We start from the raw sequence: 25,275 nt of genomic DNA on the forward strand, positions 1-25,275 counted from the left end.
CGATCACCGCACACACACACGGCACCATGCAGTAAGTGTACGTAGCGTGGGACATACCCGGAATTGCGCTCCTACAGACATCTTGCGGGCAGCCGCTGTATCCTGTGACAGATGAACCTGCAAGAAGTGAATGACGTCTACTGAGTGACTCTGGGGTCTATTTACTAAGCCTTGGATGGAGATAAAGTACCGGCCAATCAGCTCCTAACTGTCATTTTTCAGACCCAGCCTGTGACATGGCAGCTAGGAGCTGATTGGCCGGTACTTTATCTCCATCCAATGCTTAGTAAATAGACCCCTTAGTGATGTACGCGTCTTACAGAAAGAGGTCATTAGGGATTGCTGGGTGATCAGAAGGTGATCTAGATTACATGTTACCCTGATGTCCTGGTGAAACATGAAGGCCTCTAGCAGGGGGTGACCAGGATATATGTCTGTATGGGTGGAACTACACATGCCAGCATGCCCCGCCACAGTGACGCTGGTCTCCTACCCATGTTCTACACAGATCTTGATAAGACGATCAGACAATGCGCTGGATTCAGGTACAGACACATCTATGGCAAAACGTTAGTACCAATGCGGCGGAACTGACTGCGCACTATGCGCCCTGCGTCACTGGATGTAGTACAGCTGCAGAGGTTGGGAGTCTCCGCCATTTCCCCAAATGAAAGCACGTCGCCTCCATTTTCTGGTGAGGCCGGGGTCTCTGTCTTCCAGGTGCCCGGCTGCTATGTCAGAGACTCTTCCAGAGAACTTACTATTTCATTGTTATGATTTGATTGTTATTACCTGTGCAGAGAGATTTAATCAAGCCACCAAGTTACTGCTAATATGGCCACCAAGAGTATACCCTCAGCTACTGCCTCAGAGACAAATCGCAGCCTCTGATGGTTTGTACCAATGGATCCAGCAGATGTACAAGCCGCGGGTTCAGGACCCTTAAACAATCTAGTCAGCTGGTTGGAGAATGAAGAAACCACAGAGGCAATTATTGCAATTTCTGCTAGAGGTACCGGGCCATCCAGACAGCTTACAATGGCTATTACTGGTCCAAATTCTAACCAGGTTCTTGTTCCAGCCAACACAGTCCAGCCTTCCACAGCTTCTCCTTTATCTACCCCAGAATGCTGGATGGTAATCCTAAAAAGTGTAGAGAAGTGTTTCCCAACCTCGGTCCTCAAGGCACACTAACAGTCCAGGTTTTAGTGATATCCAGGCTTGAGCACAGGTGACTTAATTAGTACCTCAGTTATTTTGATTTAACCATCTGTGCTGCAGCCTGGATATCACTAAAACCTACACTGTTGGTGTGCCTTGAGGACCGCGGTTGGGAATGCCTGCTGTAGAGGATTCTTCAACCCAACTTTTATCTGGGAACTTCCCTTCAGTAAGAACACGAGTGACATATATTATATAATTACCATTCCGGTCAGGCATTAGATTGGGCATCACGTCTATGGGAGAGGAAACATATTTGATGGACCTGGCATCAGCAGAGATCTTATGTCTCAAACAAGATTCCGGAAACTGAGATGTCATCCAGGTTCAGACTGCAACCTCAGAAATAAAGTGGAATGACGAGGCTTAATATACTGTGTGTTGGAATGGTCTACCTGACCATGTTATACATGAACGGTCTACTTGAGAGTTACCAGCAAGGTTGGATCCTCGGATCTCATTATACTATAGGGTTGATATCTGTTTCATAACCGCTCTCTTGTAAAAGGGAGAGTTCAGAAGTGTCTGTCATGTCAGAACTTCAGTCCTAGACCACCTTCTCCCAGTGCAGAGGAACCCATGCAGATCAATATTTGTCTCGTCTCAAACCAGACGAGTGGCAAAGACGTACTTCTGAGAGACTTTGTATTGTGCTGATCTTAGTCATTTCATAAGTACTGTACATGTTCCAAATGTCCAGGAAACTTCAAAGTCTTACCGGTACTGGAGAGACCAGGTTGGGAGCAGCAGAACAAAAAACAACCCCTCTGGACCAGATTGTACCATGTTTGTGACACTCAAGCATGGACTAATTGATTCTGGAGCTGCTGGTAATTTAGTAAAACAAATGGGCCTTTTCATAAAGCCATTCTCCTCTGCTATTCACCTCCTGGCTGGTGATGGTAAATCGGTACCTAGAGGTATCATCACCCATCAGACCAGTCCACTAGAGCTACTGGTGGAATTCTTCATTCGAAGACTATAAGATTCCTTGTCATATCTAAAGCTTCCAATGCCTTGGTTCTGGGTCTTCTGTAGTAACTGTCCCCAATGTGACTGGTGTTCTATACCAATAACATCCTGTCTTCAGAACATATTTCCCATTCTCTCTAGTGATGCTCCAGTGGTCCTACATCAGATACTACATCACCCATTCATTACAGAGACAGCTGAAACGCTCCCTCTGCTTCACACGTGGGATTGTCCCATTGACCTCATCCCTGTGAAAACACCACCTAGAATTTGGACCAATCCATTGTCCATTCCTGTGACCACTGCCATATCAGAATCCAGCAAAGGTTTTATGCGACGTCTTCTTCACCAGCAGGAGCAGGTTACATGGTGCATCAATTATTGTGGTCTGAACGAGATTACCACAAAGAATCGTTATCCATTACCGCTTCTCTCAGAATTATTCCGTCATGTCAAAGGTGCAGTCATCTCCAAATCAGATCTAATGGTACCTACCTACGTCTACCGCATTCCTGGCCTACTAACAATCTCCAGAGTGTCATCCTCAGGGATCGAACCTTCAGTCTCAGCACAACTCAGTACTGCAACCTGTTCCATACCGCTAAGGCAGGGATGGGAAACCTTCGGCCTACCAGTTGTTGAACTACACATACCAGCATGCCTTGCTACAGTTTTTTCTGTTTGGCAATGCTAAAACTGTTGCAGGGCATGCTGGAATGTGTAGTTTAACAACAGCTGGAGGGCCGGAGGATCCCCATCGTGCTAAGGTATCACACAGACTATGTACAAGCGGGCACGCCCTGTAGTCACCGCAACATCGATCACATTTGCCAGACGCAGGTATTTCAGAGACTTTCCAAAATTATTTTATTATTATTACATGTGCAAAAAGATTTAATCAGAGGTCCAAGTTTCTGCTGCACTGCCTCCAGCAATATATCGTCAGCTACTGCCTGGGATCAGACCACGTGGGACTCCCATTACAGTACAGCTCATAGTACCTAGAACCAGCTGTGTGACAGATCCATGCCCTCTGCCAGGACTCCTGCCACAACGAAGCTTATAGTGCCCAGTCTGTGGGAATGTGAGAGCTGTGCCCTCTGCCAGGACTCCTGCCACAACGTAGCTTATAGTGCCCAGTCTGTGGGAATGTGAGAGCTGTGCCCTCTGCCAGGACTCCTGCCACAACGTAGCTTATAGTGCCCAGTCTGTGGGATTGTGAGAGCCGTGCCCTCTGCCAGGACTCCTGCCACAACGTAGCTTATAGTGCCCAGTCTGTGGGAATGTGAGAGCTGTGCCCTCTGCCAGGACTCCTGCCACAACGTAGCTTATAGTGCCCAGTCTGTGGGATTGTGAGAGCTGTGTCCTCTGCCAGGACTCCTGCCACAATGTAGCTTATAGTGCCCAGTCTGTGGGAATGTGAGAGCTGTGCCCTCTGCCAGGACTCCTGCCACAACGTAGCTTATAGTGCCCAGTCTGTGAGAATGTGAGAGCCGTGCCCTCTGCCAGGACTCCTGCCACAACGTAGCTTATAGTGCCCAGTCTGTGGGAATGTGAGAGCTGTGCCCTCTGCCAGGACTCCTGCCACAACGTAGCTTATAGTGCCCAGTCTGTGAGAATGTGAGAGCCGTGCCCTCTGCCAGGACTCCTGCCACAACGTAGCTTATAGTGCCCAGTCTGTGGGAATGTGAGAGCCGTGCCCTCTGCCAGGACTCCTGTCACAACGTAGCTTATAGTGCCCAGTCTGTGGGAATGTGAGAGCTGTGCCCTCTGCCAGGACTCCTGCCACAACGTAGCTTATAGTGCCCAGTCTGTGGGATTGTGAGAGCTGTGTCCTCTGCCAGGACTCCTGCCACAACGTAGCTTATAGTGCCCAGTCTGTGGGAATGTGAGAGCTGTGCCCTCTGCCAGGACTCCTGCCACAATGTAGCTTATAGTGCCCAGTCTGTGGGATTGTGAGAGCTGTGCCCTCTGCCAGGACTCCTGCCACAATGTAGCTTATAGTGCCCAGTCTGTGGGATTGTGAGAGCTGTGCCCTCTGCCAGGACTCCTGCCACAACGTAGCTTATAGTGCCCAGTCTGTGGAAATGTGAGAGCTGTGCCCTCTGCCAGGACTCCTGCCACAACGTAGCTTATAGTGCCCAGTCTGTGGGATTGTGAGAGCTGTGCCCTCTGCCAGGACTCCTGCCACAACGTAGCTTATAGTGCCCAGTCTGTGGGATTGTGAGAGCTGTGCCCTCTGCCAGGACTCCTGCCACAACGTAGCTTATAGTGCCCAGTCTGTGGGATTGTGAGAGCTGTGCCCTCTGCCAGGACTCCTGCCACAATGTAGCTTATAGTGCCCAGTCTGTGAGAATGTGAGAGCCGTGCCCTCTGCCAGGACTCCTGCCACAACGTAGCTTATAGTGCCCAGTCTGTGGGAATGTGAGAGCTGTGCCCTCTGCCAGGACTCCTGCCACAACGTAGCTTATAGTGCCCAGTCTGTGGGATTGTGAGAGCTGTGTCCTCTGCCAGGACTCCTGCCACAACGTAGCTTATAGTGCCCAGTCTGTGGGAATGTGAGAGCCGTGCCCTCTGCCAGGACTCATGCCACAACGTAGCTTATAGTGCCCAGTCTGTGGGAATGTGAGAGCCGTGCCCTCTGCCAGGACTCCTGCCACAACGAAGCTTATAGTGCCCAGTCTGTGGGAATGTGAGAGCTGTGCCCTCTGCCAGGACTCCTGCCACAACGTAGCTTATAGTGCCCAGTCTGTGGGAATGTGAGAGCTGTGCCCTCTGCCAGGACTCCTGCCACAACGTAGCTTATAGTGCCCAGTCTGTGGGATTGTGAGAGCTGTGTCCTCTGCCAGGACTCCTGCCACAACGTAGCTTATAGTGCCCAGTCTGTGGGAATGTGAGAGCTGTGCCCTCTGCCAGGACTCCTGCCACAACGTAGCTTATAGTGCCCAGTCTGTGGGAATGTGAGAGCTGTGCCCTCTGCCAGGACTCCTGCCACAACGTAGCTTATAGTGCCCAGTCTGTGGGAATGTGAGAGCCGTGCCCTCTGCCAGGACTCCTGTCACAACGTAGCTTATAGTGCCCAGTCTGTGGGAATGTGAGAGCTGTGCCCTCTGCCAGGACTCCTGCCACAACGTAGCTTATAGTGCCCAGTCTGTGGGAATGTGAGAGCTGTGCCCTCTGCCAGGACTCCTGCCACAACGTAGCTTATAGTGCCCAGTCTGTGGGAATGTGAGAGCTGTGCCCTCTGCCAGGACTCCTGCCACAATGTAGCTTATAGTGCGCAGTCTGTGGGAATGTGAGAGCTGTGCCCTCTGCCAGGACTCCTGCCACAATGTAGCTTATAGTGCCCAGTCTGTGGGAATGTGAGAGCTGTGCCCTCTGCCAGGACTCCTGCCACAACGTAGCTTATAGTGCCCAGTCTGTGGGAATGTGAGAGCTGTGCCCTCTGCCATGACTCCTGCCACAACGTAGCTTATAGTGCCCAGTCTGTGGGAATGTGAGAGCTGTGCCCTCTGCCAGGACTCCTGCCACAACGTAGCTTATAGTGCCCAGCCTAGTCTGTGGGAGATGGGGCAGGGAGAATATTTGGCAGATTCAGCACTAAAGAGTGGGACATAGCAGACATATCCCTGCTCCACACAGTTACTGATAGGGAATAGAAGCTACTGAAACACAAGCTATGGATGAGGGGTGTGACTGTATATATGAAACATTTAAAATTTGTTTTTCTCTTTTCTTATTTAAACAATAGAAGTAGTTGGACAGTGTCCTCCAACTTCTGTGCCGTCAGAACTGTTCAGTTGGAGAGAAGTTGGCTAGTCTGATGAAAAAGTTGGTTAGATGTAGAGAAGACATTAGTGGATCAGATAAGTTGGACAAATTTGGACAAATGTTGGATAGCTGATAAGCTGGATGAAAGTTGGTTAGATGTAGAGAGGACATTAGTGGATCAGATAATTTGGACACATGTTTGATAGCCAATTAGCTGGATGAAAGTTGGTTAGATGTAGAGAGGACATTAGTGGATCAGATAAATTGGACACATGTTGGATAGCTGATAAACTGGATGAAAGTTGGTTAGATGTAGAGAGGACATTAGTGGATCAGATAAGTTGGACAAATGTTGGACAGATTAGCTGTATGAAAGTTGGTTATATGTAGAGAGGACGTTAGTGTATCAGATAAGTTGGACAAATTTGGATAAATGTTGGACAGTTGATAAGTTGGATGAAAGTTGGTTAGATGTAGAGAGGACATTAGTGGATCAGATAAGTTGGACACATGTTGGATAGCTGATTAGCTGGATGAAAGTTGGTTAGATGTAGAGAAGACCTTAGTGGATCAGATAAATTGGACAAATGTTGGACAGATTAGCTGGATGAAAGTTGGTTAGATGTAGAGAGGACATTAGTGGATCAGATAAGTTGGACAATGTTGGACAGTTTGTTAGCTAGATGAAAGTCTGAAGTCTGAGGCCCATATGGTAACTGAAATGTAATCAATCACATTAGTCCCTTACAAGACAGCAATTTGGAGAGAAGTGAACACACAGGACATAAAATACAGAAGACAACAGAGAGAAGTAGAGGGTATAAACTGATAACTTACTTTGTCTCTCTTTACAGGCATTAATGTCCCTGTTCTGGAAATGCTGGCTAAAAAGCACAAGACAAAGTAAGACAGATGAGTACGACAAATGAGTAATGAACAACATGATGGTCAAAGTGGCAACAGAGATATAAGGTTGAGAATGACTATTGTTATGTGCAGATTTACTGAATGAAGTGATGCAGGCAACAGTAACCTGAAAACTTGCACCCCACTGACACATTGTGAGATGGGGTCCCCATAATGTACTATAGGAGGACACACACAAAGGTATCATAGGATACCTGCACCCACTGACACAGTATGTATGTCCCCTATAGTACATTATGGGGACCCCCTCTCACAATGGCATCATAGGATACCTGCACCCACTGACACAGTATGTGTGTCCCCTATAGTATATTATGGGGACCCCATCTCACAATGGCATCATAGGATACCTGCACCCACTGACACAGTATGTATGTCCCCTATAGTACATTATGGGGACCCCATCACACAATGGCATCATAGGATACCTGCACCCACTGACACAGTATGTGTCCCCCTATAGTACATTATGGGGACCCCCTCTCACAATGGTATTATAGGATACCTGCACCCACTGACACAGTATGTGTGTCCCCTATAGTATATTATGGGGACCCCATCTCACAATGGCATCATAGGATACCTGCACCCAGTGACACAGTATGTATGTCCCCTATAGTATATTATGGGGACCCCATCACACAATGGCATCATAGGATACCTGCACCCACTGACACAGTATGTATGTCCGCTATAGTATATTATGGGGACCCCATCTCACAATGGCATCATAGGATACCTGCACCCAGTGACACAGTATGTGTCTCCCCTATAGTACATTATGGGGACCCCCTCTCACAATGGTATTATAGGATACCTGCACCCACTGACACAGTATGTGTCCCCCCTATAGTACATTATGGGGACCCCATCTCACAATGGTATCATAGAATACCTGCACCAAGTGACACAGTATGTGTCCCCCTAAAGTACATTATGGGGACCCCATCTCACAATGGTATCATAGAATACCTGCACCCAGTGACACAGTATGTGTCCCCCCTATAGTACATTATGGGGACCCCATCTCACAATGGTATCATAGAATACCTGCACCCACTGACACAGTATGTGTGTCCCCTATAGTATATTATGGGGACCCCATCTCACAATGGCATCATAGGATACCTGCACCCACTGACACAGTATGTGTCCCCCTATAGTACATTATGGGGACCCCATCTCACAATGGTATCATAGGATACCTGCACCCAGTGACACAGTATGTGTCCCCCCCCCCTATAGTACATTATGGGGACCCCCTCTCACAATGGTATCATAGAATACCTGCACCCAGTGACACAGTATGTGTCCCCCCTATAGTACATTATGGGGACCCCATCTCACAATGGTATCATAGGATACCTGCACCCACTGACACAGTATGTATGTCCCCTATAGTACATTATGGGGACCCCCTCTCACAATGGTATCATAGAATACCTGCACCCACTGACACAGTATGTGTCCACCCTATAGTACATTATGGGGACCCCCTCTCACAATGGTATCATAGGATACCTGCACCCACTGACACAGTATGTGTCCCCCCTATAGTACATTATGGGGACCCCATCTCACAATGGTATCATAGGATACCTGCACCCACTGACACAGTATGTGTCCCCCCTATAGTACATTATGGGGACCCCATCTCACAATGGTATCATAGGATACCTGCACCCAGTGACACAGTATGTGTCCCCCCTATAGTACATTATGGGGACCCCCTCTCACAATGGTATCATAGGATACCTGCACCCAGTGACACAGTATGTGTCCCCCCTATAGTACATTATGGGGACCCCCTCTCACAATGGTATCATAGGATACCTGCACCCAGTGACACAGTATGTGTCCCCCCTATAGTACATTATGGAGACCCCCTCTCACAATGGTATCATAGAATACCTGCACCCAGTGACACAGTATGTGTCTCCCCTATAGTACATTATGGGGACCCCATCTCACAAATGTATCATAGAATACCTGCACCCACTGACACAGTATGTGTCCCCCCTATAGTACATTATGGGGACCCCATCTCACAATGGCATCATAGGATACCTGCACCCAGTGACACAGTATGTGTCCCCCTATAGGACATTATGGGGACCCCATCTCACAATGGCATCATATAATACCTGCACCCAGTGACACAGTATGTGTCCCCCCCTATAGTACATTATGGGGACCCCATCTCACAATGGCATCATAGGATACCTGCACCCACTGACACAGTATGTGTCCCCCTATAGTACATTATGGGGACCCCATCTCACAATGGTATTATAGGATACCTGCACCCAGTGACACAGTATGTGTGTCCCCCCCTATAGTACATTATGGGGACCCCCTCTCACAATGGTATTATAGGATACCTGCACCCAGTGACACAGTATGTGTCCCCCCTATAGTACATTATGGGGACCCCCTCTCACAATGGTATTATAGGATACCTGCACCCACTGACACAGTATGTGTCCCCCCTATAGTACATTATGGGGACCCCCTCTCACAATGGTATCATAGGATACCTGCACCCAGTGACACAGTATGTGTCCCCCCTATAGTACATTATGGGGACCCCATCTCACAATGGTATTATAGGATACCTGCACCCAGTGACACAGTATGTGTCCCCCCTATAGTACATTATGGGGACCCCCTCTCACAATGGTATTATAGGATACCTGCACCCACTGACACAGTATGTGTCCCCCCTATAGTACATTATGGGGACCCCCTCTCACAATGGTATTATAGGATACCTGCACCCACTGACACAGTATGTGTCCCCCCTATAGTACATTATGGGGACCCCCTCTCACAATGGTATCATAGGATACCTGCACCCAGTGACACAGTATGTGTCCCCCCTATAGTACATTATGGGGACCCCATCTCACAATGGTATTATAGGATACCTGCACCCACTGACACAGTATGTGTCCCCCCTATAGTACATTATGGGGACCCCATCTCACAATGGTATTATAGGATACCTGCACCCAGTGACACAGTATGTGTCCCCCTATAGTACATTATGGGGACCCCATCTCACAATGGTATTATAGGATACCTGCACCCACTGACACAGTATGTGTCCCCCTATAGTACATTATGGGGACCCCATCTAACAATGGTATTATAGGATACCTGCACCCACTGACACAGTATGTGTCCCCCCTATAGTACATTATGGGGACCCCCTCTCACAATGGTATTATAGGATACCTGCACCTACTGACACAGTATGTGTCCCCCCTATAGTACATTATGGGGACCCCCTCTCACAATGATATTATAGGATACCTGCACCCAGTGACACAGTATGTGTCCCCCTATAGTACATTATGGGGACCCCATCTCACAATGGTATCCTAGGATACCTGCACCCACTGACACAGTATGTGTCCCCCCTATAGTACATTATGGGGACCCCATCTCACAATGGTATCATAGGATACCTGCACCCAGTGACACAGTATGTGTGTCCCCTATAGTATATTATGGGGACCCCATCTCACAATGGTATCATAGAATACCTGCACCCAGTGACACAGTATGTGTCTCCCCTATAGTACATTATGGGGACCCCATCTCACAATGGTATCATAGGATACCTGCACCCAGTGACACAGTATGTGTCCCCCCTATAGTATATTATGGGGACCCCATCTCACAATGGTATCATAGAATACCTGCACCCAGTGACACAGTATGTGTCTCCCCTATAGTACATTATGGGGACCCCATCTCACAATGGTATCATAGGATACCTGCACCCAGTGACACAGTATGTGTCTCCCCTATAGTACATTATGGGGACCCCATCTCACAATGGTATCATAGGATACCTGCACCCACTGACACAGTATGTGTCCCCCCTATAGTACATTATGGGGACCCCATCTCACAATGGTATCATAGGATACCTGCACCCAGTGACACAGTATGTGTCCCCCCTATAGTATATTATGGGGACCCCATCTCACAATGGTATCATAGGATGCCAGCACCCACTGACACAGTATGTGTCCCCCCTATAGTACATTATGGGGACCCCATCTCACAATGGTATCATAGGATACCTGCACCCACTGACACAGTATGTGTCCCCCCTATAGTACATTATGGGGACCCCCTCTCACAATGGTATTATAGGATACCTGCACCCACTGACACAGTATGTGTCCCCCCTATAGTACATTATGGGGACCCCCTCTCACAATGGTATCATAGGATACTTGCACCCAGTGACACAGTATGTGTCCCCCCTATAGTACATTATGGGGACCCCCTCTCACAATGGTATTATAGGATACCTGCACCCACTGACACAGTATGTGTCCCCCCTATAGTACATTATGGGGACCCCCTCTCACAATGGTATCATAGGATACTTGCACCCAGTGACACAGTATGTGTCCCCCCTATAGTACATTATGGGGACCCCCTCTCACAATGGTATCATAGGATACTTGCACCCAGTGACACAGTATGTGTCCCCCTATAGTATATTATGGGGACCCCATCTCACAATGGTATCATAGGATACCTGCACCCAGTGACACAGTATGTGTCCCCCCTGATAAAGCTGAATATTTATCGTATATAAAACACTTTAAGAGGTCTAAGAACACTGTACGCTATCTACGTAAGAAGTACCGTAAGGGTACGCAAGTTGTGTAGCGATCGCTCAACCGTAGTCGAGACGCTCAAGCGTCACGTTCGCTTGCGGCCCAGTGATCACAGGCAGGCACGCTATTGGCTGCCGACTAACGTAATGATTCGCTATAGCGTAGCGTACGCTCGAGACCACGAGGAGATCACCAGCGGTGCAGACGCTTACAACGTTAAACCTTTATATCTATACCTTTAACGATGAGATACACAGTATACCTTAGTGTAGAGACAGAGTGTAAGTGCAACCTGGTGTAACCTGATTAACTACAAAGCTGCTAGGGCGTCACCGACGCTCAGAGAATACTTAACCCTATAAAGAATACACAGATACCTGGGCTTAGGGTCCGAAACCTATTATATGTATTATGACTATTATACTTGCAAAAAGAATCACAGAACAAAGCAAACACTACAATATAACATAAACCAACTAACCAGATAAACTACACAGGAAATACAATACAATACAATTAAAGGAAAATACGAGAGAGATAGAGAGAGAGAGAGAGATAGAGAGAGAGAGAGAGATGGCTCACAGTAAGACAATATGATTACGGAGAAAACTTACGCACAAGGGGAACGATCGCATGCGCCTCGATATCCAGCTCCCGATTATCAGCAATGAGAACCGTTGAAGAGAGTGAACTGGATATGGTCGGCCTGCCTATTTATGCCCCACATACAATGCAATTCAATGGTCCCTACAATCTTATTGTTCATTGGACACAGGAATTCGGCTTCGCATTATAACAAAAGGTCATAGGTTGATTCATACAGGTGGGCTGTGACTATTTCCAACTGCTCAGGTGGGAGGGAAACTGGGTTTCCCGCCGCATGGGTAATAAAGTGCAAATAAAGTAAATGTTCATAAACTTCTTATGTCCATAACTATTCGCACGAGCGATTGATCTGCTTCAAACCAACACCGGAATATTTCTAATTAAATATTCTTCCGATGGATACTAAACACCACTGTATTACTCCTGTCTGACCCTTCGTATCAAACAAAGAGGGATTCCTCTGTTCATAAACATTCTATATTAACCAAACTTTCAGAATCTATCAAAGGGACCATGATCTACAAAATACATTATTAGTGAAAATATGTAATGATTGAGTCGCACGCTACAATCGCATAAACTCTACCGTAAATACGCATACCATGCGCCTGCGGGTGCCCGCGACTGTGAGTATGCGCACGTACGGGAGAGCGTACGCATGCGCAGCACGGACCTGTGTGAGGTGCAAATATGGTAGTGTGCATAGAGATATTTTTCTGACTTTGACAGTCCACCCTTTGGCAGTCAATAATAACTGCCACCTTCTAAAACATTTCAAAAGGAGAAAAATATATGTCAGGGGTTAATTCATTTCCATGGTTGGGTAAGGGAGGAGAGAGGAGTAGGTGGGAAGAGGGTATGACCTAGTGAGATAGCAGAAGCATGTGTGTATGAGTCCATGTTTGGGGGGGTCATGTATCATCGTGCCGTACGTGTTGTAAATCAAGCTTCGAGGTATTGCGAAGTATACATTTGAATTCCTTCTTATCCCGTGGTACGGGTCTGTGGATGGGCTGTCAAACTTTACCGAGCTCTTTTCGGATTTTGAACAAAATGGGGAGCACATTTTAGTTGATGATACATGAATGGGGGAATATGTGATTGCTGATATCTGTGCCTGTATTCCCTATACTATGTGTGTCATTACCTGAGGGTTGTAGAAATGAAGAAAAGACATAATTACGGTAAATGCGGTGGTATTCTATGTCAGGTTAATGTACATCTGTCGGTTGAAGTTTTGTTCGGTATCAGTTGAAATTCGTCTTCTTTGCGCTGTGTTGCTCATTAGGCGTGAGCAATAAGCTTTGTCAATGCCATTAGATTTACAAAAAAAATGTTGGGCTAGCGTAAGTTTAAGAATTCTAGGGAAACTGGGGATCCATGGCAAAGTTCATCAAGTGTCCATATCTCAAGTGGTCAAAACTTCTTCTTTGGTCTATCCGTGGTCTGTATAGCGTCTCGTCAACTTCCTCGTCCAAGTGGGTCTTTTTATCTTGGAGAAAAGCAGAAAAACAGGTGAAAGAAACGGACCGTAGAAATCGCATTTTCATCACATCATTGTTTCTATCATTGGGTCATAAATCAAATCCAGGTTAATTACAGTTTCCTCACTCCTCAAACTCATTACCTTAGTACGACGATTGCACCTCATTAAAGCCTGACCACATCTAAATATCAAACCGATCGTTATGATAACACCTAAGATACATAGGAGAAACTTCCCAACATCCATTACGACTCCTTGAGCCCAGTCTCCCAAACCGGAGAACCAATTTCGCGGGTTCAACCATGACACCCAACCAGTCAGCTCATTACCTACAGCAGCAAGAGTGAGATTGTGTTTTCGGCGAAATTCCCACTTCAATTGGAGAATATCGTCCATCTTTTGGTCTATGACCTCGACCGGATCCTCGGTGCTATTCGTGATATACGTGCAACACTTCACGCCGTACTGTGTTGCCAATGTAACACAATATCCGCCTGTCACTGCTGTGAGGTAATTAAGAACCATTCTATGCTGCACCAGTTCTGTTTTATAAGCTTGAAGTTCCCTTCCAGTATATCTAAACGTGTCATCATACATTTCAGTGATATTATCTAACAAATTTGCGAGCGCCGATATGTATTTATAATTTAGCACTCCTCTAGCGGTGCGGGTGAAATCTAACGCGATTAAGAATTGAATCCCGGTGGATTCACTTATCAGATCAGAGGCCGGATGCTCTGTCTTCTCTATCAGGTGCCTTTTAACAACGTGCTCGTAATGGGTGTGAGTATAAGGAGCTTGGGCACCACGATGTATGTCTTTCATTTTATCATGTGTTACAGTCATTACTTCAGGCAATACTTTTCCAATATAACACAATCCTTCAGAGTTTGGGGCAAGCCACTTGTACGCCTTTCTCCCGCATATGAAACATGCATCATCGGGGAGAACACATGGGACGGAGAAGGACACAACCATATTACACACCTTCCAGGTGAAATCTCCTAACCCCAATTCTTCCATCTGCTTAATACACGTATCAGGTTGTACGATATGTGCACAGTATCCTGGTGATACTTCTCCAACTCTCGTAATCCTATTTCCTAAGGTATACCTATACCGGAAAGATTTTCCTCTACTGGCTATGTGGCGTACAAGCTCTGTATCTGTAGGCATTCTATCTGCTCTATGCGAAAAGGTCATGGTGTGGTTACTCCATGACACTTCCCAATTTCCCGGCTTTCTGGGATTGGAGATGTTGAAACATAATAGGGACCTATCCACATGGTATTGGTGGAGCTTCAAACTAGGAGGGCTGGAGATATTAAACCTCCTGTCCACCGGTCTCCCACCATTTAACTCAAGTACCTCCCCTATCGTTAAAGGAAATGGCACTAGCCCTGATTTGCTATGACCTTGAGGTACTTGAGAGCATACCCAACAATCTGTTTTGTTTAACACATTACCCACTAAGGAGTGATAGTCACTCAATGGATGCCGGTCCATATGGATATTAAAACTGGATTGGCATTTCTTAATGCACCCATCTTCAATGACATTGTTACAGAGCCTACAGATACAGTTTTCTTCAGCTAACAATCCGTCACAATTTCTTCTATGGTCAATGCTATCGGATCGTTTTCTGATACTCGCCTTTGCTTGTTGGTTAGGTTGATCTTGGAAAACTACGCCTCCATCTTTATCATCAGAACCCATTCCAGAACCTCTATCGACCTCCATGGTACTCTCGCCGGAACAGACTGCTCTGGTCAACATCATGGTCAACAGGAAAATCCGGATCACAGTCTCTTGGGGCAAGTCCATCTTATAGGAGGAAACGGAGAAGAATGAGAAGGAGGAAAAATAAATTTGAGGGAGAGGGGATGGGAAGTGGAGAAAAACAATAAAAGGGAGTGGGGAGTCGACAACAGCTCTCGGTCTTCAAGGCTCAGGTGCCGCCTCAGTCCTCCTGGAACAGACACTCCAGTGATACAACCTCTACCGTCTGTTCCTTATCACGGGACTTCTCTGGATCAGCAACCTTCTTGCAGTGGGATGAATGGACCCAAGTCTCTCTCTCAGCAACCTTCAATGCTGTAGTGCTAGTCAATAAGACCTGGTATGGTCCTTCCCATCTGTCAATAAGGCAACCTGAGCGTAGAAAATTCCGTATCATTACATAATCCCCAGGTTCAATGTCATGACAATTACTATCAGGTAGATCAGGAATCACCAACTTCAGACTATCATTTTGATTCCTTAACTGTTTACTCATGTTAATCAAGTACTTTACAGTTACTTCATTGTTACATTTCAAATCATCCTGAGGGTTAATCATAACATGTGGTTGCCGACCAAACAAGATTTCAAAGGGAGACAGATTAAGAGGGGACCTGGGAGTGGTTCTGATACTGTACAATACAATGGGTAAAGCTTCTGGCCATGTCAATCCTGTCTCTGCCATCACTTTACTCAATTTATTTTTAATAGTGCTGTTCACTCTTTCGACCTTCGCACTCGCCTGTGGACGGTACGGAGTGTGCAGCTTGCTATCAATTCCCATCAACTTACACATTCCTTGAAAGACATCACCTGTAAAATGGGTACCCCTATCACTTTCGATTATTCTAGGGATACCATATCTACATACAAATTCCTGCACAATTTTCTTAGCAGTAAACATAGCGGTATTTGTAGCCGCAGGAAATGCTTCGACCCAATTTGAGAAAACATCTATACAAACAAGTACATATTTCAAATTCCGACAAGGGGGTAATTGTATAAAGTCAATTTGTATTACCTGGAAAGGGCCGCCGGCAGGTGGGATATGGGATGGTTCTGTAGGTATTGCCTTTCCAATATTCTTTCTCAAACAGGTAAGGCATGACATTGCTCTTTTACTCGCATGAGAGGAGAATCCTGGGGCGCACCAATAGGCTCTTACCAATTTGCACATCCCTTCCTTGCCTAGATGAGTCAGCCCGTGAGCTGCTTCAGCCAGACATGGAAGATATGCTCTGGGGGCCACTGGTTTACCATGTCCATCCGTCCAGAGTCCTGAGGACTCCTGGCCACATCCCTTTGCCTTCCAGACTGCCCTTTCCTGTGTGGAACACAAATTTTGCATTTCACACAACTTCTGTGTGTTAATGGTATTAAATACCATTAATTGTGTGGTGTCTGTCTGTATGGGGGTAGCAGCTGCTAACTTAGCAGCTTCGTCCGCTCGGCTGTTACCAAGTGATACCGGGTCTTGGCTATATGTGTGTGCTTTACATTTGATAACAGCCACTCTGTCGGGTTCCTGTATCGCTGTTAGAAGCCTTTTTATGTGAGCTGCATGCGCTACCGGTGTACCAGCTGCCGTCATGAAATTTCTGAGGCGCCATAGGGCTCCGAAATCATGGACTACCCCGAATGCGTATCTAGAATCGGTGTAGATATTGGCTGACTTACTCTTAGCCAATTCACATGCTCTGGTTAGGGCGACCAGTTCAGCAACCTGGGCTGAGTGAGGTGGGCCTAGCGGTTCCGCTTCTATGGTGTCTTGGTCATCTACGACTGTGTATCCAGTACACAAGTCTCCCGAGTCTGACTGTCTATGACAACTACCGTCCGTGTAGAACGTGAGTTCTGCATCTTCCAGTGGGTTGTCACTGATGTCAGGCCTTGCGGTAAAATTTTGGGTCAAATATTCCATACAATCATGTGTATCTTCCTTTGTATTAAATCCTCCTTCCCCATCACTCTCATCTTCCACCCTTTGTGCCTGACCAGGCACACCTGGGAGATACGTTGCAGGATTTAATGCACTGCATCTCCTTATGGTGATGTTTACGGGGGCCATTAGTGCCAATTCCCATCTTGTAAACCTCGCTGATGAGACGTGTCTGGTTTGGGCAGAATTCAATAGGGCTGATACTGCATGTGGCGTATGGATTGTGAGGTTGTGGCCTAGCACGACATCTTCGCTTTTTGTCACTAGCAATGCTATCGCAGCAACGCTTCGCAAGCATGTGGGGAGGGATCGCGCTACCGTGTCTAGCTGAGCGCTGTAGTATGCAACTGGCCTGCTGGCATCACCGTGTTTTTGGGTTAGTACACCTGCCGCGCAACCAGCACTTTCTGTTCCGTATAGTTCAAAGGGTTTCCCATAGTCTGGCATACCTAGTGCTGGTGCCTGCGTTAGGCACTGTTTGAGTCTCTCAAATGCTGTTTCGGACTCGTCTGTATGCGAAATCCTATCAGGTTTGTTTGAGGAGACCATTTCCTGCAAAGGTAACGCCAAAATGGAAAACCCTGGGATCCAATTACGGCAATACCCACACATTCCTAAAAACGTTCTGATCTGTTGCTGGGTTTGTGGCAGAGTCATGTCTCTAATTGCTTGGATTCTATCAGCGGTCAGGTGTCTCAGTCCTTGTGTTAGACAGTGTCCCAAATATTTTACCTTAGTTTGGCATAATTGTAACTTGTCTTTGGACACCTTGTGTCCGGTGTCTGAAAGATGAAACAGGAGCTGTTTCGTATCCTTCAGAGATGCTTCCAGTGAATCTGAACACAGTAATAAATCGTCCACATACTGTATCAATACTGATCCACTGTCTGGTTGGAAAGACTGTAAACAATCATGCAAAGCCTGAGAAAATATACTTGGACTATCTATGAAACCTTGGGGTAATCGAGTCCACGTGTATTGGACTCCTCTGTATGTAAATGCAAACAAATATTGGCTGTCAGGGTGCAGAGGTACCGAAAAGAAAGCGGAGCAGAGGTCAATAACAGTGAAAAATTTGGCAGTGGGAGGGATTTGCATTAGGATGACAGCTGGATTTGGCACTACGGGGAACTGACTCTCAACTATTTTGTTAATCCCCCTTAGATCCTGCACTAGTCTGTAACCCCTCCCCCCCACTCTTTTTAACAGGGAAGATGGGACTATTGGCAGTGCTGGACGTTCTTACCAGAATGCCCTGTTGTAGCAAGCGCTCTATTACTGGGTAAACTCCTAACTCCACCTCTGGCTTCAGAGGGTACTGTGGGATTTTTGGAGCTATCCTACCATCTTTTACTTGTACCACTACTGGAGCTACGTTTGCCATTAATCCAGTGTCTTGTCCGTCTTTTGTCCAAAGTGACTCTGGTATCTGAGATGTCATCTCTTCTATTTGGGATGGATTCCTATTTGTCATAATGGTATGTGACATTAATTTTGATGGGGAGTCTAACATGTCTCGCACTTCCTGAGCGTGTTTCTCAGGTATGTCCAAGAATACACCTTCAGGAGTACAATAAATGACGCACCCCATTTTACACAGTAAGTCTCTTCCCAGGAGATTAGTTGGTGCCGATGCAGCCAGCAAAAAGGAATGCTTGGTATGCAAAGGCCCTATTGTAATCTCGGCTGGTTTGCTAACAGGGTAGTGCTGGACTACTCCTGTTACTCCCATGGCTGGAATTGTCCTACCAGTGGTTCTCATGCCCACTGTCGAATTTATCACTGACTTGGCCGCCCCTGTGTCTACAAGAAAGTTTAAAGTTTTACCAGCTACATTAATTGCGATCTCGGGTTCACTTCCAAGATTGGCAATTAATTTTACTGGCTGCAGATTACAGGTATGGCCACACCCCTATTGGGTATGGTGACCTCCCTGAATCCCGCTGGCAGCAACTATTTGTGAGGGAGATAGTTGGGAACTACCAGAGGCATGCCAGTCTCTGTTTGGGGGATATCTTTTTGTTTCACCTGTATGTGGCTCATAACTCCGTTTCTGCGGACCTTGCTCCCAATGTCGTGTGTCGTGTCGTTGTCTAGGGGGTTGGTATGAGTTTCGTGGATTCTTTACTCTACAATCTCGTGCCATGTGTCCCTGTTTGTGACAAGAATAACAAGTAACCATACTTGACTTACCCACAGGATTTGGTGATACAAACAAAGGCTGCCTTGTGGTCAGGGCCTGTATACTTACTGACATTAATTTATCACCTTGTTGTTCCCTGTGTCTGGTGATGTTTCTATCGTGATCAATAGCAGCCTCTCTCAAAGTAGCCACAGACAGACCTCGCCAACATGGTTGCGTGGTCTGTACCCTAGTCTTCAATGACTCTTTTAAACCATCCATCAGTACCGATACTGCTACTTCCCGATGGTTTGTGTCTGTTTTAATGTCCTCTATGCCTGTGTATTTTGCCATTTCTAATAATGCTCTGTGAAAATACTCTGCAGCTGTCTCTGACTCCTTCTGTTTAATGGAGAATATCTTATTCCATTTAGCTACTGCTGGGAAATACTCTTTTAGCTGCAAGTTTATTCTTTTCACATTATCTTGGTTGTACACATCTGTAAGAGGTACATCATGATCTAGTCCGCAATCAGCTAAAAATTGAGTTGCGTCGACATTTGAGGGTAAACATGCTCTCAGCAATATCTGCCAGTCTTTATTGTTGGGCTCTGCAGTGTTACCTAAGTCTCTGATGTATTTTTGACTGGCAACTAAATCTTTTCTAGGGTCAGGAAATTCAGACACTATGGTCCTTAATTCCATTCGGGAAAATGGGGTGTACATGGCAATGTTCATAATGGGAGTGGCTCCTGATGCGTCTGTTTTCCCATTTGGCACTGCTATTACTCTAACAGGTGTAATTCTAACAACCTCATTCTGTGTAGATTCTACAGGCTGTGGTGAAATAGTCTCAGCATAATGCATGGTGCCGTACTTACCAGTTGATACGACCTCACCTATCCCTCCGCTAGGGGCCTTTACTAATCTCGTGGGTGGAGCTGTGCCTACTGTGGTCTCTGCTATGGTGGCTGCTAGAGAGAGCGCTGAAATCGTTGCCGATTCGTCCTCTTGATCACACTCCTGAGGAAAGTTCAAAACAGGGTACAACTTGCACGGGTTAATACTTGCATGGGTTAATGGGTTAACATTATCATTAACATTTACACAGTTACTAAGTGATTTTGTGTTACACCTTAGTGCGTCTTTCTCCGCAATCAACTTCTCTCCTGATATGTATGGTGGCGGTGGGGCCGTGGCAATCAGTTTTCTGTTAGAGCCAGATCCCGCCGCCTGAGCCAAACCTCTCTGTATCTCACCTTCCTGTTGCCACAACTGTAAATAATCATAATGCTGGATTCGTCTCTTTGTTGATTTTATGAGACATATCCTCCTCCTTAAATTTTGTAACACTTCTGAGCTGAAGCTACCTACTCTTGGGAATTTCTCCCCGTCATGTACAGTCATTCTCTCCCATTCATCACATAAAGCTTCTGTGTGACTTCCATATTTCTCACACATTATATACCTGGCCGACCCAATTGGTCGGACCACTGAATCAACCCGAACCGAGGTTGATCGCCCCCTACCTGAACAAGTGGCCCCCATAATTCGAAAGTGTTGCTTTATTTAGCCAACCTTTACGAAAAACCAAATGTCAACAATAGGCTGACGGTGGCGGTTTACCGAGTACCCCACTCACTCGCCCACGCCGACCAATACGACCTGATCACACCGATATGGTGCTGGCGTACTCGACCTAGGGCCCCTGCGACCTGAACCTCTATTTACTGGAACCTGCGAGGGTTATCCGAAGAACACTTACTCTTTCCAGTAACTATTGGTTGCTGGATAGTTCCTGAGTGAGCAGCGAACTTCCCTTAAAATAAAAAAATTACACAAATCACGTTAGAGTGTACAAATAGCGTTTGTGACCCCTTTACTCTAATGGTATTAGGTCAGATTACTAACTACTGCACACACTTACGTGCGGTCCAGTCGTTCAGTACACAAACAACTAAGCTTATGTACGGAAAGACCAATGGAATCGAAACTTACGACTGCGAATTCCTTCAGCCAGAGCTTATATGGCCTATATGGGTGTTGCACCAACCCTTTTCGGTGTTGTGCCTGTGAACTGTATAGCGGACTTCCTTGTCGGCTGTACCTGGACCTCCTGGTCTGCTATGACCTCCTGGTCTTGTTACAGTACGACCTCCTGGTCTTGTTACCGTATGACCTCCTGGTCTGCTATACTCTAATGCTCAAAATTGTATATTTAACCAGAGATGCCTCCCTAGCCACCGTGCACGTCACTTACACGCATGTACCTCACGAGTACTCGACTTTTCTTGTGGTTCAACCTTTAAAATTGTAAAAAACACTCACTCATCACATGTACACTTTTGTTTCTATTTCTATTTTCTTCAGATCAGGTGTGTTACCAATTAGGAGCAGGATCTGTTAATTAAATTTCGGACACCCAAAAATAGACTTGCGTTATTTCTCGCCTCGCGTTATTTATCGCTTTGCGTTAAAAATCAACTTATCGTGACTTGAGCTACGTGGGCGTAACCGGACGCTCCGTTGCGTAACGTACGCTGCGTGCGTCGGCCTTTGGATTGCGTACGCAGGTCTTTGTTAGAGACACGTATACGCAAAGCAAAGATCCACCGTAACACAATTTATACTTTTATCAATGTAGATGATCCTTGATCATCTACCACACAACACACTGACTTCGCCTTATCTCCCAGGCAAAACTGTGTGTTTGTCTATCTTTTAACTATATTACCTTTACTCTTAAACTATGAAATAACGGCAAATCTTTTTTTAGCACTTCTATCAACTATAAAACTGGCAGACAGGAGAGTGATATACGAAAATGAAAAAGAAAAAGAAATGCAGATATATATGTGTGTGCGTGCGTGTGTACGCAAGACAGAAAACTAAACAGTTTTAAAAGGCACTAGCGTTTTGTTCTTACCTCCGGTTCCCGGATTCCTTCAGCACTCTTTACCTAAGCGAAGCAGACGCTTATCCTGTCAGCACTACGAGGGATACAACCTCCCGCCCTTTGCTGAGGGATAATGTCTGCTGATCTACCTAGTGCAGATATGTGAAGGACGGGCGAGCCGCCAATTGATAAAGCTGAATATTTATCGTATGTAAAACACTTTAAGAGGTCTAAGAACACTGTACGCTATCTACGTAAGAAGTACCGTAAGGGTACGCAAGTTGTGTAGCGATCGCTCAACCGTAGTCGAGACGCTCAAGCGTCACGTTCGCTTACGGCCCAGTGATCACAGGCAGGCACGCTATTGGCTGCCGACTAACGTAATGATTCGCTATAGCGTAGCGTACGCTCGAGACCACGAGGAGATCACCAGCGGTGCAGACGCTTACAACGTTAAACCTTTATATCTATACCTTTAACGATGAGATACACAGTATACCTTAGTGTAGAGACAGAGTGTAAGTGCAACCTGGTGTAACCTGATTAACTACAAAGCTGCTAGGGCGTCACCGACGCTCAGAGAATACTTAACCCTATAAAGAATACACAGATACCTGGGCTTAGGGTCCGAAACCTATTATATGTATTATGACTATTATACTTGCAAAAAGAATCACAGAACAAAGCAAACACTACAATATAACATAAACCAACTAACCAGATAAACTACACAGGAAATACAATACAATACAATTAAAGGAAAATACGAGAGAGATAGAGAGAGAGAGAGAGATAGAGAGAGAGAGAGAGAGAGATGGCTCACAGTAAGACAATATGATTACGGAGAAAACTTACGCACAAGGGGAACGATCGCATGCGCCTCGATATCCAGCTCCCGATTTTCAGCAATGAGAACCGTTGAAGAGAGTGAGCTGGATACGGTCGGCCTGTCTATTTATGCCCCACATACAATGCAATTCAATGGTCCCTACAATCTTATTGTTCATTGGACACAGGAATTCGGCTTCGCATTATAACAAAAGGTCATAGGTTGATTCATACAGGTGGGCTGTGACTATTTCCAACTGCTCAGGTGGGAGGGAAACTGGGTTTCCCGCCGCATGGGTAATAAAGTGCAAATACAGTAAATGTTCATAAACTTCTTATGTCCATAACTATTCGCACGAGCGATTGATCTGCTTCAAACCAACACCGGAATATTTCTAATTAAATATTCTTCCGATGGATACTAAACACCACTGTATTACTCCTGTCTGACCCTTCGTATCAAACAAAGAGGGATTTCTCTGTTCATGAACATTCTATATTAACCAAACTTTCAGAATCTATCAAAGGGACCATGATCTACAAAATACATTATTAGTGAAAATATGTAATGATTGAGTCGCACGCTACGATCACATAAACTCTACCGTAAATACGCATACCGTGCGCCTGCGGGTACCCGCGACTGTGAGTATGCGCACGTACGGGAGAGCGTACGCATGCGCAGCACGGACCTGTGTGAGGTGCAAATATGGTAGTGTGCATAGAGATATTTTTCTGACTTTGACACCCCTATAGTACATTATGGGGACCCCCTCTCACAATGGTATCATAGGATACCTGCACCCAGTGACACAGTATGTGTCCCCCCTATAGTACATTATGGGGACCCCATCTCGCAATGGTATCATAGGATGCCTGCACCCAGTGACACAGTATGTGTCCCCCCTATAGTACATTATGGGGACCCCATCTCACAATGGTATCATAGGATACCTGCACCCAGTGACACAGTATGTGTCCCCCCTATAGTACATTATGGGGACCCCATCTCACAATGGTATCATAGGATACCTGCACCCACTGACACAGTATGTATGTCCCCTATAGGACATTATGGGGACCCCATCTCACAATGGTATTATAGGATACCTGCACCCAGTGACACAGTATGTGTGTCCCCTATAGTACATTATGGGGACCCCATCTCACAATGGTATTATAGGATACCTGCACCCAGTGACACAGTATGTGTGTCCCCTATAGTACATTATGGGGACCCCATCTCACAATGGTATTATAGGATACCTGCACCCAGTGACACAGTATGTGTGTCCCCTATAGTACATTATGGGGACCCCCTCTCACAATGTGCTTCCCTCTGACCCGACCAAATTACAGGTAGGGTTGAAGGCGTCATATGAAACAGAATGTGCGTAGAGATACTGCAGTGATGTTCCCATCTACAGCTCATTCATGGATGGACATCAGTTGCTAATAGGAGACACACAGAACATTGGAGCACGTTTCCTGCACCCAATACATGAACATATGAATCACAGAGAGTCACGGAGACACTAACATTAGTTACCGGGTTGCTCAGAGTATGTGGAAATAGTTTCACAAGTCCGCGTACAATTTAATGTTATTTAGAAGATGAACATTTACTATATTCCTACTCGCGTCCCACACATATTGCGCCTCTATTTTCCTCATTAACGCCAGTGGTCAGCCGTGGCTTGCGTTTGAGGTTAGCCACTAGAATTCAAGGTTTGAGGCCATGCTTAGTTTCAGTTGCTTTTACTGTAGTACAATATGTTTCCGCACCAATATACACTCAAAGCAAAAATTGGTAATATATAAATAAGACCAACTCTAAGTGTTCTAAATGCTAATATTGCCAGTTATACTTCGTTGGTGGTGCACCAGGGTACAGTAAATCACTACTGAAAGTTGATGTACCAAGGACAAGAGAGAAAGACCCTTTGTTGGCGCACTCGTTAAGGACTATACGTAAATTAAAACCTAACTTTTATTAACAACCATGTAAAAATCTTATGAAGGAACTATTTAATAAGCCCTTTGTACTATACCAAGCAAAATTACATATTCATTTTATTTACATGT

The 25,275-nt window shown here is 46.0% G+C and overlaps 1 protein-coding gene across 1 annotated transcript in view; it reads right to left on the reverse strand.

The window, feature by feature from the left end:
- The window catches only part of LOC134932220 (myosin-IIIb-like), a 374,352-nt gene that overhangs the window by 270,043 nt on the left and 79,034 nt on the right, over nt 1-25,275 (reverse strand). Inside the window, exons 5-6 of the mRNA XM_063926445.1 lie at nt 6,802-6,848; nt 58-117 (exon numbers count right to left, since the gene is read on the reverse strand). Of these exons, the coding sequence (XP_063782515.1) occupies nt 58-117; nt 6,802-6,848 (107 nt within the window). The remainder of the gene's footprint in view (nt 1-57; nt 118-6,801; nt 6,849-25,275) is intronic.

Source organism: Pseudophryne corroboree, chromosome 1, assembly GCF_028390025.1.
Source record: "Pseudophryne corroboree isolate aPseCor3 chromosome 1, aPseCor3.hap2, whole genome shotgun sequence".
Classification (NCBI taxonomy): domain Eukaryota; kingdom Metazoa; phylum Chordata; class Amphibia; order Anura; family Myobatrachidae; genus Pseudophryne; species Pseudophryne corroboree.